Consider the following 14734-nt stretch of genomic DNA (forward strand, 5'->3'; position numbering starts at 1 on the left):
ATTGTAAAGAACTGTTTTGTTCCACTTTCCTTTACAGAAAATCTTTGATAGTTTCTGCTAGCGGGAAATGAACTTTATCTGAAATTTTGAAACAGATCAGTGCAAAAAGATGTCAAGATAAGAGGAGCACCTTAAACCTGGCAAATCGTTATTTTTGAATTTCACATTTACTTTACAGTCAAAAATAGTCGAAAATGTGCAAAATAGATTGCCCATACTATTGTCATTTCTTTGGATTTTGGTCATGTTCTGTTTTGAGTTGTCCCCCTGTTCCAGTCACACCAGATTTGTGTTCATGGCTGTTTCCTTTTCTCTAGTCTAACTTTTGAGTTTTTACCACAAGTTTGGTCTTCTTGATTTTGGATCCTACACCACCAGTTCTTGACATTTAGTTTATTTAATTCAGAAGGATTCTCATATTAAAATAACGAGTTCAGTATTTTAGCTTACAACAGTTCACTTAGTCCCTAAATCAAACCCTTTTACAGTAAAAGTATCAACCTGTTTGTGTGTACCTGTGGCAGGAAAGTCTGATCATCTAGGATGCGGAGGATGCCACATGGCCTCCCAGCAATCAGCTCCAGACAGGGACTTAAGTTCTTCAGTGGCATTGGATACCACTGAATATGTTCTGCATTGTATTCTTCCTTCATTGGACACATAGACAATCTCAAATGAACAAACACACTAATGTTGAATCCAAAAGTTTCTGTTAGTTTCTACCACAGGCACTGACCAGCTCTTGAGAAATCACTGCTTTATTGACAAAATGCTGAAGCTTCTCATTGGCAAAATTGATACAAAGTTGTTCGAAACTGTTCATAACCAGATCCTGTAAGGAAAACAGAGCGTCAGTGAATCCACTTCCATGTAAAGGAAAATTTAAGTTTACATTTTGAAAGAATACAGGCTCTAAGGCAATACTGACCTCAAACCCATAGAAGTCAACAACACCCACACAGCTGTCCATCTCTGTGGGACTGAGCCAGTCATTGATCTGCTCCAGCAGCCAGTCAAACAGCACAGAGTACAATGCTTTGGCAATGGCATCTCTAAATAAGAAATCAGAAAAAATAGCTTAATATATTAATATCCATCTTTTTACTTACAGCTGCAAGAAAGGCATGTGAATCCCTTAGGAATACTTGGATTTCTGCATTATTTTGTCATAAAATATGTTCTGATCTTCATCTAAGTCACATGACCTGATAGGCAGTTTGCTCAAACTGATGCAACACAAAAAAGTATGTTTTTGCGTTTCTATTGAACAAAATGTGTAAACATTCAGAGTGCAGTGTGGAAAAATAATGTGAACCCCAAGGCACATAACTAACTGAAGCTAACTGAGGCTAGGAATTGGTCAGTCTGTAATCCAAGCAATGAGATGAGGCTGGAGGTGTTGGTTAAAGCTGCCCTGACCTTTTAAAAACTCACACAAGTTTTGAGTTCACTGCTTTCAAGAAGCATTGCTTGACATGAACCATGCCTTGCGCAAAATAATTTTCAGTGGATCTACAATCAAGAACTGATGAATTGCATGAAGGTAGAAAGGGTTACAAAAGTATCTCTAAAACCTTTAGTGTCCATGTATCCATAAATGGGGAAAGATTCAGTGCAGCGTTCCCCAGCGCATTCGCGTTTTAATATTCACATCTTCACATAATCACTGAATGTACATTCAAAGGCTTGTATAAGACTTTTGCGTCTGAAGAAGGTGCTGCCGGGGAGGAGGGGAGCAGAGATGAAGAAGGAATTTTTCAAAGCTATTTCCACTGGTTCCTGAATTGCTACCAACTGTGCCAATGCACAGAGAAATGGCATCAGCTGGCTAAGCAGTAGCCAGAAAATATCCTGATACATTGAGAAAGATAATTATCATCTGGAGCAGGGCTTTAATATGGTTGAAACCGGCCTCTTCTGGAAGAAGATGCCCTCTCGCTCTTAGCTGAAGGAGAAGGAAGCACGGGCTCCTGGATTTAAGGCACAGTGAGAAACAGAGACACTCCTAATGTGCACTATAAAGTACACTATGGTAAAGTTTATTGGTCTGAATTAAAAAAAAAAATCTTCGTGTTGAGCAATATTCCAGTGTTCTCTAATAAATGTTTTACAAAGTCGCAGAAATGTTTCAGAAGGGTTTTTGATAAGTAAGGATCAGTGACATTCTTTGACTGTGGGGGAGGGGGTGGTTCTCCGTGTTTGATGATTCTGCGTATTCGCTGGTGTCTAACCCATGCGAATATGGGGGGGAATACTGTACTGTTGCTACTCTTCCTAAATGTGGTCATGATGATTGAAAGAGTACAGCGCAGAATCCTCGATGAAGTAAAGAAGAATGATAGAGTGTAAGCTAAAGACTTACAGTAATCTCTATCACATTTTAATATTTTTGCTGACATACTATACTATAAGAAAATCATTAAAAAGGTATGGATTTCATGGGAGGACACCATAGAGGAAGCTATTGCTGTCCAAATAAAAAAACAATGCTGCACATTGTAGTTTGCAAAATAGCACCTGGATGTCCCTCAGCACTACTGACAAAATATCCTGTGAACTGATAAACGCAATGCCATATGTGGAGAAGAAAAGGCTCAGCACACCAACATCAAAACCTCATTCCAACAGTGAAAAATGGTGGAGGGAGTATCATGTTTTGAGTTTGCTTTGCTGCCTCAGGGCTTGGACAGATTGCTTTTATCGATTGAAAATAAATTCCCAAGTTTATCAAACCATTCACAGGAAAACCTAAAACAAACTTTTAACCAACTGAAGCTCAACAGAAAATGAACAGGACAATGACCCCAAGCATAGAAGTAATTCAACAAAAAATAGCTTAAACAATAGCCCAGTCAAAGTCCCAACCTCAACTCAATTGAGATGCTGTGGCATTACCTAAAGTGTGAAATGGGTTAGGGTAAGGTTCAGAAAATGTGACAGCAGACATAGCTGGTAACTCTGCTGCCAGAACATGGGTTGTCCAATAAGAACAGGCAAGACCGACATTCCGCAATGACCCAGATTCATTACATTCAGATTCAGAAAACTCACTGAAGTAACATCAAATTTAATAGAAATAGATGAGCTTGTCAGAAATGGAAAAAAACCTGTTGCCCCTAATGTTTGATAATTTCAGCAAAAAGCAGGCGTCCAAATGTACCATCAACTTGACACCTTCAATAAATGTTCTTGCAGTGATTACAAGAAATCTGGATAACCAGCCTACTAATTTAATCACATCAATTAATTATGTACTTCCCATATAGGTCACATTGAAAAACATTCACCATAGAAATGAAAAAGTAAAAAAGGAAGACATCCAACATATTTGCATAATACTGTTTCCTAACTGGGTCTTACCGGGATTCTATGGCACCTTCAACAGAGAGTGGGCAGTAGATTCTGTCGTAAGTAGTCTCCTGTGAATGGTAAAAATCAGTTACAAGCCTGTTCTTCAACAGCCCCTCAAGTCATATTTAGCAGTAGAGTTCAGTAGTTCACCAGGAGTGCTAATATGACGATTGTTGTCATTAAATTTGAGAAGATTTATATGAAAACTTTTCAAGATACATTAATTCTAATTTAGAAATTTGGCCTGATGCTGGCGAGAGAACAGGTCAACTCACTGACAGGTTTCATTATTAAGGTATTATTTATGTATTCAACAAATAAACAATGTGTCTGACAAAAACTTGGTTAACAATTTTATGTAAATCATTTTCTGGAGGCAAATATCCCTAGGGTCAGAATGACCCCAAGGGTAAAATGTGTTAGTAATATCTGAGGATAGTACAAGGGTTAAAGCTCTCCAGTGTCAGCTCTATCTAGCAGTCGCAGTCCTGTAAAATCCCACGAATCCCACACTTAAAATCCATTGACGGGTGATTTGACCACAGGAATGCAAACAGTGGCTAACATGACAGCAGTGAAACACACCACATGGCTTTAGAGATAAAATAACGGTGACGCTGGGCAAGCAAAGCTTCAATGTTTTTGTAGGTAAAACTCTGTAAGCTCACACATAATGTACTTTTCAGGTAAGTTCTCCTGTGCACAAATGACCAGTTAGTTTCTCATGCGCACGAGAAACCAGTTCTACTTTCTTTTTTTATTCTATGTCTCTTTTGCATATTTCAATTAAGGGGCAAAGATTTTGTTTTGATCAGCTGGAAATGTTTACACACTGAAATATGAGAAAACTAAAAAGAAATAAATTTTTAACGTAGTACACCAATGAAAGACAGGGCATAAATGCTCGAGAAGACACTACTTACTGTGACTCTGTGAGTAATTACTGTCTGTAAGGCATCTGAAGAGATCTGCAACAAAGAGCCAACCCTTCGAGCCTCAGATTCGCTAAAGAGACGCGCCACCTCAAACGAGTCACTCTGAAATGAGATTACCTTCATGCATCTTAGCATTCCAACTTTTGCATATTGTGCCACAAAAACACACAAATGCACACCTCATATGCACTGAAACATATGTTGCCAAGCTGCAAAATGCAGGAAAGGACGGCCCAGATAGTGGAGATCTGATTGGCATGTAGACCAATGGTCTGAAAACACTTAACCAGGAGTTGGAAGTCTTGTTTGTCCTGCTTCCCCTTCAGCTCGCAGGCCCCACCCTGTGAGCATTAACAAAAATAAGTTGCCAATGTTTGATGGGTGGAAAAACAATGAAAATGAGAAAAAATATATAATATATTTAAATGGCAAGTGTACTTGGTTTAGGTAGTAATAGGTTTCAGCTCCTTGTAGATAAAAATCCTGCATTTCCCATTCGTTCATGCCGGCCAGAAGCTCATAAAACACATGGTAGTTTCTTTCCTCGTTAGCCTACGAACAAAGTTAGTATGCAAACAGTTATTGGAAGTGAGCTCTGTGCGTTAATCATTTAAAGCTTAAAAAAGCTGTTTTTTTCATTACAGTACATTTGAAATGTAAATTAACACAATGGCAAAGGGCTTTATTAGAAATATGTCCACCATTAAAGATAATAAAGGAAGGTCCTGGTTCAAATATCAGGTAGGTCCTTTATAGATGGATAAATACTTTGTCATTTTCACTGGTACAACAAAATGTAAATCAAATTTAATTCAACTTGTGTGTGGAGTTTGTGTTCTCCACATGTACCGGTATGTGTGGGTTTTCTTCGATCACTTCTTCAATTACATCTTCATCCCACTGGACCTGCCATTGTACACTTATTTAAGAGTTTGGATAACCCTGTCTGTCAGTTAAACTCTGGCAGATCGGCATCCCCAAGTGCCTGTGGGAATTTACGACAAAAGGATGCGTTCCATTTTGTGTGAACTTTAAGTAACCTCCTGTTACATTTAGAAGACACAGAACTTTTGTTTAAGTTTATCTAACATGCAAAACATTTCTTCACAGCTACAAAAGCAAATGGCTTGGTGTCAACTGGATATTTGTGTAACTGAACTTTTGCCTTCACAAAAGAAAGTGTCTTGACTCCTTTGAGACCCAAACCAAGTTAATATTATTTATATTCTTCTTGTTGCAGTTTTGTAGTGCGATAACAAAAAATGAATGGCAATCAGGTTAAAGTGTAACAGAAGACTGAATTACTTAATTACCAAGTGCTACAGAGAAATTGTTACTTTGTTGTTGCTAATTATTCTTGTTGACAGTTCTGCCCTTACATTTTTCCTCTCTATTACAATAATTGAAACTTGAAGTTGATACTTAAAACATTTATGTTGAGTTTATATGAAGTTAACACTATTAATATTTATATATTGTTTTGTTGCAGTGTTTTGATCATTCTAATTAATGTTTACATTTTTACACTTCAATATTGTCTCTCTATTATAATTTTTCATTTGTAGAACTATACCAGCAAACTAGAAGTTTTACTGTCAATAAAGATTTGCAAAGTTATTGCTGGCCAACTTCCAACTGCTCTCGACAGTCATGACAAAGAAAGATTATTATTATTATTTGTTGTATTTTTAGGCAGCTGGGGAAAATATAACATTTACATATTAAATATTTTAACTGGCAAAGTAATTGGAGTTGTTTTGCTGAGTGAATCTTTTACTTTTAGGTGCAGTAATTGAGTTATTAACTTAATTACTTTCTGGGCAATGTGACTATAACTGATTACTTTTTCAAAGTAACACTGCTCCACACAACCACAAGCTAACATTAATGTACCAAAAAAAAAAACGGCGAGCAATATCGAAGTCATCCAGCTGTACAGTTTTGAGCCAGATGCCATCTCAGATAGAGAAAACGTAGGCATTAATGGATCTACAGTATTTGTCTTCAAGTGGAGAATTTAGAATTGGAGCGCAGAAGGGAGACTATGTCCCACTCGTTAGTTGCTGCATCACATCCTAACCTTCTTCAGATCGCAGGATTTTGTCTGCTCCTGATCCATCACGATATAAAGTCCCCCAATGACAATTTTTTTTTTTTTTTTACTAAAAACGTTCCCAGTGGTGTTTTAATCATGATCATGAAGTTTTCACACCGAACCCAAAAGCTGCATTCACACCGAACCCAATTCGCGCCACAGAGGCGGCTAGTTTCAATGTTCAGTCAATAGTGGAGACGCAACCTGAGGTCTGGGTGTGCGATTTGAGCTGCAGTTGCGGTGCAAAGGTCTGGCAGCAGCGCAATTATTAGCAGCGTGGCGCAATTTGGTACCAGTGTGAATTAAATTGCCAAACAGTGCCTGTCCAGGCTACTCTTGGGCGAAGTAATTGTGGAGGTGAACAGGGATCCTATACAATGTTCATGCATATACTGTATATGAAACATGCTTGTTTGCTCCAAAATGAACAGTGAAACCTATGTGCATTACACGATAAGACATGCTGAGGTCAGCGGCAAAGATGTCTGTTTTTCCAGGTCTCTGTTTTGATTCTGTGTTGTGCGTGGGAATATCTTGCACGAACAGACACAGAGTCTAATGACGTAATTCACATGTTGCCTTGCTGTACAATAATAAAGCTTTTCTGCTTTGGGGGCAGAAAGAGAGCGGAAAACAGTGGAGCCTTCCTTGGTTGTGTCTTTGCATTTCTCCCCCTTCGCAAAAGGTTTGAAATTGTATGAAGACTCTTCTTAGATTTTTTTGTTTTCCTAACTGCACATTAGATTTTTGGTGTCCTGAACCATCTGAACCTGCAAAGGTCATACAGGGCTGCAACAGCAGGTACACCGTTCTCGGTATGTGAGCTGTCAGCCAGACAAAGACTCGCTGGAGGATGTGGAGCCTGCCTGCTCGGGCCTCCTGAATTTCATAATATTTTTCTTATTTTTTTATCAAGGCAATACTAAAAAGAAGGTCCCCTGATTTTGTTCTTGTTTTTATTTTTACCCTCTCTGGTTAATGCGAGCCAGCAACCCTTCAAACTCAGTCAGAGAGAGAGAAATGCGGAGAACACATTTCACACACCTAGGTGGACCAGGGAGTTAATTGGACTTTAAGTTTGATTTTAAATACGTGCAGCCAAACACCAGCCTTGGACCCACTTAAGATGCACGCAGGGAATGCAACAATGTTCCATCTTCTCTTCTCCCGTATCTGAGCTGATGTGCACGGGCAAATCAGTGAGCTTGTGCAATGCGCATGCTCTCCTGGGCTGTTGTGACATGACTGAGAGCAATTTAAAAGGAGAAATACTCAGAAATGCAAAAATGAAATAAGCTGTTATTACATTTGTTTTCTCTTATAAGAAAAAGACAAATAACACACGTACATGTCAAAAACTCAAAAAATGTGATTTTCATGGAAGGGGGGACTTTAAATAAAAAAAAATACTCAGTTTCAATCCGAAATTTTTGTATTTATCCTTCACACAGAAAAAATGCTACCTAAGCATGTTAAAAACACAATTTTCATTGGAGTAGGTCTTTAAGCCTTTAATAAGTGACTTGAACACACTGGAAACTGCTGGTAATCATTTGAGCGAGCATGCATTCTTGGGTTTATGGAATCATTTAGTGCACATTATATCAATGATTTTTGTTAAACTAACAAACTGATAAATGAAATAAAGGACTAACTGCAAGTCAAAGATTTGGAGTATTTTGCTCAGATGTCCTACATTCTTTTAAAGGTACAGAAAGGGGAAGTTGTGACAAAGGGGTAGAGCGGTCAACCTCGGATTAGAAGGTCATATGCTTGGTTCTTGCTTTGCCTGCTCACGTGCTAAAGTGTCTTTGGGCTAGACAGTAAAACCCATCAGTGAATGGGACCTGTGACTGTAAACTTTAATTACGGTAGAAAAGTGACATATAAAATACAATTTATAAGCAATATTTTGATAAGAATTCATCCAGAAGCACCACTCACCTGAAAGACTATCCTGGATTTCTCCAAAAGATATTTGGACATGGAGGTTCCAACAATGGCTCCACTTTGCAAGACACAATAGTTACACATGATTGCTGTGGGAACCCGAGCAATGTTCTATACTTTAGGACTCTATTTTGTGGGGTTTTGATTGATCACCTTACTTGAGAATGTGAATGTGGAGATACTTCCCAAAGCGGCTGGAATTGTTGTTGAGAATGGTCTTGGCATTTCCAAAGCTCTCCAAAATGGGAAAGACCTCCATAGGCTCATTGGGGAAAACACAAAACCAAGTAAGTCAGACACAAAGTCAGAGGAGCACCATCTGGTTCTTTTCAGACCAACCATAATAGTTTATGTTAAAACTTAAGCGAGCTACCTGTCGAAGATTGTTGTCTTTTTTGTGATACATTGAGCTCAGGTAGTGGATGATTAACTTAGTAGCTTCAGTTTTCCCTGACCCGCTCTGTCCACTATACCAGAGCAGAAAAAACATTCAAAGATAAATTCATTTCTAATTAAAGGTGTCACAGTATGAAAATTTCATTGTACATATAATCTTTAGGAGTAGAATATGCAATACATAAAAATTTTAAGTATTGTGTTAAATATTGAATCAACTATTAATACTTTAAAGGGCCCACATCATGCAAAATAATTTTTTGTGCTTTTAAGTGTATTACATTGTTAATTCCTATTGAAAAACAACCCCAAAGCACTATTTAGATCCATTCACGCAATTCTGGTTATTCCTCTGAAAACCTGTGCTCTGACCCTCCTAATCCATGAAAACACGCAGGTCCTCACATTTGAAGTTGATAAGTGAGGAACAGCCCCTTCCAGGAAGAATCCATGCTGCCAGCACCGCCCCCCGGCCACCTTTCTCCGCGGACTTAGCGATCATCGGCCAAAGACTTTCATTTTTTTATGCCCAATATGCACATCCATCTTTCCAAATAGTCAGATGTTGTTTGTTTTCATGGGTGAAACACAGACACGCTGCCAAGGATGGCTCTAGGTTTATGTCATGAAACATAAAAAGGTGGATAAATGTGGAAAGATTTCATGTAATCCATGGACACCAGTGAAGATCACAAATCATTGAAGAAAAAAGTTTCAGAGCACTGTCTATTTGGTCTAGATGACCCAACTCCCAACGTTAAAGTGCCTAGGACAGTACAAGGGTTAGATAAATACTAAAACTGATTGCCACTCCATTTACTGAGGATGAAATAAATGAATAATGTTGCTGTCCAACTGTGGAAAATGTATATCACTATAATTAGCAAACTAAGGAAAAAGTGAAAGCATTTAAATGTACATGCATTAAAAGCACGATAACATAATGAACTTACATTAAGTTACTCAGTCCCTGTCTCATGACAAAAAATAAATAAGCCAAAATATGATTATTTTTTAATGTTAATGGTTGTGAAATTCTTAAAAATATTGAGGGTATTTTGTTCTGGCATGTCCGAGCCTCTTGCTGTAGGTATGACATTACCATAATTGCAGTACTTTTATCCATCCATCCATCCATCCATCCACCCATCCATCCATCCATCCATCCATCCATCCATATTCCTCCGCTTATCCAGGACCGGATCGCGGGGGCAGCAGTCTATGCAGAGATGCCCAGACTTCCCTCACCCTAGCCTCCTTCTCCAGCTCCTCTGGGGGGATCCCAAGGCGTTCCCAGGCCAGCCGAGAGATATAGTCTCTCCAGCATGTCCTTGGTCTTCCCCGGGGCCTGCGCCCAGTGGGACATGCCCGGAACACCTCTCCAGGGAAGCGTCCAGGAGGCATCCAGACTAGATGCCCGAGCCACCTCAACTGGCTACTTTCGATGTGGAGGAGAAGTGGTTCCAATCTGAGCTCTCCGCGGGTGACTGAGCTTCTTACCCTATCTCTAAGGGAACGCCCAGCCACCCTGCGGAGGAAGCTCATTTCAGCCGCTTGTATTCGGGACCTCGTTCTTTCGGTCATGACCCATAGCTCTTTACCATAGGTGAGTATTGGAACGAAAATCGACCGGTAAATTGAGTGCTTTGTTTTTTGGCTCAGCTCTCTCTTCAGCACAACGGACCGATACAGCAACCGCATAACTACGGACACCGCTCCAATCCACCTGTCAGTCTCACGCTCCGGTCTTCCCTCACTTATGAACAAGACCCCAAGGTATTTAAACACCTCCAGCTGGGGCAGGGATACTCCACTCACCGAGAGATGGCAAACTACCTTTCTCCGGTCGAGAACCATGGCCTCAGATTTAGCTGTGCTGACCCTCATCCCAGCCACTTCACACTCGGCAGCAAACCGCCCCAATGCACGCTGGAGGTCCTGGCTCGATGAAGCCAACAGGACAACATCATCTGCAAAAAGCAGAGAGGAAATCCTGTGGTCCCCAAACACAGACCCCCTTCGGCCCCTGGCTGCGCCTAGAAATTCTGTCCATAAAAACTATGAACAGAACCGGTGATAGAGGGCAGCCCTACCAGAGTCCAACGTGGACCGGGAACAGGTCTGACTTAATGCCGGCTATTCGAACCAAGCTCCTTTTCCGGTCATACAGAGACAGGACAGCCCTCAGTAAGGCTTCCCAGACCCCACACTCCCAGAACACTCTCCACAGGATCCCATGGGGGACGCGGTCGAACGCCTTCTCCAAATCCACAAAACACATGTGGACTGGTACTTTTAATTTCAAACAAACAGAGTTGTAACACTACTTCAACTTTGACCTATTTTCCTTGTCCTAAATTAATATGAAAGCACTTTTTTAAGTTAATGCCAAAATATATTTAATAAAGCTCTTGGACCTGTTGTTTGTGAGCTAAATAATATTTCAAATATATTGGAAATGCTTTTGTATTTCTTTGTACTATAGTTCGTATTATAGTTAGTGATGCCACAGTTGTCAGAGGTGGCCATGGGGCAATGGTAGGGCAGTCAACCTCTTATAGGAAGATTGCAGGTACGATTCCCGCCTTGCCCTCCCATATGTAAGTGTCCTTGGGCAAGACACTGAATCTGGCGGATGGTTGGCGCCAGTGTTCAGCAGCGGAGCAGCCTTCAGTGTGTGCATGTGACTGTGACTATGAAGCGCTTTGGGCCTTCAAGGGAGGTAGAAAAGCACTTAACAAGTATATGCCATTTACCATTTGATAAGAGAGAAAATTTAAGATGCATACATCTAAAGTCTGGGCAGTTAGTATGTTGCAGAGGTAGTTACTTGAAACTATGACTTGGGTTACACTCAAGTCTCACACAGAAATTTAAGGCTTGACTTCAAGGACTTGAGGTTCAGGGCTTGTAATCAATGTTTATTTGTTTATTCTAATTTTTTTCTTAAAGACATCCTTGTCAAGTGAAAAATGGCTTATTTACAATACTTTTGCATTGGGATTGTAGAAACAGCACCTGCCTGTTTTTGTGTTCCTAGAATATGTTTAAAATGTGTTTAATAATGATTTGTGACATAAACAATCATTTTATCTGTATCTTAGGTGTTGTGTCTTAGTGTGAAATTAAAAGCTAAAGACTTGTTGCCTAACTTGAACACATGCAGAGACTTTAGACTTTACCTGGAATTGCAAAGAGGAATATGTTAGAATCTATAGCTAAAATAGAGAGCAATTCAAAAGTTAGTGCTAATGTCTCATTCTTTATATGTTCAATTGAGTTACTTTTTTGTTCATGTAGTTAAAGAATCTGCACAACAAAGAAAACATTTGTTCACTAAAATTTAGAACTCAAATTCATTCATACACATAATCTGTGTTTAACTAAACAAACAAACAACAGTTGAAACAGGTTAAAATGATTGTTGTAGTACCTGATGATGATGCATTGTTCCTGTGTGGAGGCTTGAGAAAGCTTGAAGGCTGATTCCGCAATGGTGTACACATGGCTGCAACAAAGAAAAATATGACCGCACATCAAAGCAGGGAAAACAAAGGTCACATGGTGCACACTAAAATTATAAAGTCAGAATTTTAAGACTTTGAGAACTGTTTGCTCACGGAGGGTTTGCTTGCTGCTCTTTGTCTTTGTATCTGATCCTCATCTCCTCTGTGTAAAGGTTTAGAGGTTTGTAGGGATTTATGGACAGCAGCATGTTTCCAATTAATGTCTGTGAAAAGAGATTTAGTACGCAGTTAAAGAGTATAGGCAATTATACATTTACTGAAAGACAACTTCTCTGGTCAATTCAAAAGCATTTCAAGGTCCTGGAGTGGCCTAGCCATCTCCAGATCTTAACCTCATAAAAAATCTTTGGAGGGAGTTGAAAGTCAGTGTTGCCCAGCAACAGCCCCCAAATCATCACTGCTCTACAGGAGATCTGTTTGGAGGAATAAGACAAAATAGTAGCAACAGTTTGTAAAAACCTTGTGAAGACTTATAGAAAATGTTTGACTGCTGTGATTGCCAACAAAGGGTATATAACAAAGTACTGAGTTGAACTTTTGTTCTTGACCAAACACGTATTTTCCTCCATAATTTACAAATGCATTCTTTAAAAATATTTGAGGTATACATATGATGAAAATTACAGGCCTCTCTCATCTTTTTAAGTGGGAGAACCTGCACAATTGCTGGCTGACTAAATACTTTTTTGCCCCACTCAAAAGTAGCTCACATGCTGAAAAAGTGTGAGCACCCCTGCTCTAAAGCAGTGGTCCGAACCCCTGGGCCGCAAACTAGTTCCGGTCTGTGGGCCAATTCGTACCAGCCCGACAGAAAAAAATGCATGTTAACTTCTATTGTTTTCATTTTGTTTAATTTCTGATACAAAATAAAGATTTGTTTTAAACAACCACCAGATTCTGTTCACCACATCTGTCTGTCTCGACACCTCACAGGACTTTAAGCAGCTGCTTGGACCGCAAAGCTTGTTTCTCCACGCTTAAAAGCTAACAAAAGCCAAACAATGAAACATATTTTGAAAGTTTCTTTGGAAAAAAAGACCAAGTGCACTTTTCATTGAGAAAAAAGTCAATGAGAAAACCGAAGAAGGGCCTTCAACTTAAAAAAAAAAAAACTGCTATTAACAGACAAAACCAGGAATCTTCCTCCAAATACAGATTTATTGAGACAATTGTTCCCATGTACCAGAAGCTTATAGCTCCACCCGACTTTTGAATATTTCACACACGCAGATCATGTTGTAGACACGATGGATTTACGTTTCATTATTATTTTTAGAAATACCAGTTTTAAGACGGTTGTGTCGTTTCTGTTTTGCTTTATTTATCCATCACACTTTCAAAAGTCGGACGTCGCAGAAGTTAGCGTCCGGTTGGACATCACAAAGTCTAAGTTTAAACCGGCCGCAAACATTTTAAATAGAATTTAATAAAATTTAATTGTTTCTGATTTGGGGAAACTTGTAATTCATCTGCGCTTTTTCAGATCCTCAAAGTGCTTACAATGTGTCCATTATTCATTGACTCCTCATTCACACTTGGTTATGGTGAGCTACTGACGTAGCCACAGCTGCCCTGGGGCAGACTGACAGAGGCGCCAGTTCACGCCTACAGCACCAGGACATTCATACACATTCACACACCAGTGAAGCCACACTGGAGGCAGGGAAGGGTGAAGTGTCTTGCTCAAGTATACAACAGTTAACTGGGGAGATAGAACTGCCGATACTTTGATCATTGGACGACCAGCCCAACAGCTGAGCCACTGCCAATTTATGAACTTTGCTACAGCGTGGTGAATTGGGCAGGCATCTGTCAAGAAACTTGAGCACAGAAATTTTTTGTCTGTGTTAAACTATGCACAATGAATCAGGATTTATGTAAAAACAAAATATGATTAATCTTTTTGTCCTGAAAGATGATCTGAGACTTGGTTGAGTTGTCAGTGTTGTATTGGTATTCTATAAAAAAAAGTTATATTGCTTTTATTGAATTATTTACAAATCAGAAACAATGTTCACATATCAACAACTTTGTTTCATTGAATCTTCAGCATCTGTAAAAAATAAAATAAAATATAGAATCTACAAATGTTTTCTGATTTTCTTAAACAAACTTTCTTGTAGAACCATTATCCTTTTTAAACATAGTTTTTTAGAAACAGAAACTTACTACGCAAAATTTGGCTCCGTTCACAAAATATTGTCTTACGTTAAACTTGTTTAGGGCCTGAAAAAGGTTGGAGACCTGCTCTAAAGGATGCCCATGTCTTTCTCAGACTACATATAAGTAGCCTAACGGATACCTCCACATGGATTTTAAAAAAGTGTTATCAGTCACATCAAAACTGAAAAAAAGGGAAGTTTTTGAGATTCAAGTAATTTGTGTCTTACAACAGTCAGAAGTGAAACTCACATAGATAGAGTCACGCTGAAACCTTTTCTTCAGATTCAGAAGCACTGAGCTCTCACACACCTCTCTAT

At 39.2% G+C, this 14734-nt stretch overlaps 1 protein-coding gene across 1 annotated transcript in view; it reads right to left on the reverse strand.

The window, feature by feature from the left end:
- Nucleotides 1-14734, reverse strand: part of myo15b (myosin XVB) — an 88589-nt gene that overhangs the window by 73698 nt on the left and 157 nt on the right. The window contains exons 2-14 of the mRNA XM_078938116.1: nt 14667-14730; nt 12348-12457; nt 12161-12235; nt 8705-8798; nt 8490-8593; nt 8326-8389; nt 4725-4838; nt 4466-4627; nt 4275-4388; nt 3361-3419; nt 929-1052; nt 737-832; nt 516-647 (exon numbers count right to left, since the gene is read on the reverse strand). Of these exons, the coding sequence (XP_078794242.1) occupies nt 516-647; nt 737-832; nt 929-1052; nt 3361-3419; nt 4275-4388; nt 4466-4627; nt 4725-4838; nt 8326-8389; nt 8490-8593; nt 8705-8798; nt 12161-12235; nt 12348-12442 (1233 nt within the window). The 5' untranslated portion in view covers nt 12443-12457; nt 14667-14730. The remainder of the gene's footprint in view (nt 1-515; nt 648-736; nt 833-928; nt 1053-3360; nt 3420-4274; nt 4389-4465; nt 4628-4724; nt 4839-8325; nt 8390-8489; nt 8594-8704; nt 8799-12160; nt 12236-12347; nt 12458-14666; nt 14731-14734) is intronic.

This window comes from Oryzias latipes, chromosome 19 (genome assembly GCF_053564925.1).
Source record: "Oryzias latipes strain Hd-rR chromosome 19, Olatipes_Hd-rR_3.1".
NCBI lineage: Eukaryota > Metazoa > Chordata > Actinopteri > Beloniformes > Adrianichthyidae > Oryzias > Oryzias latipes.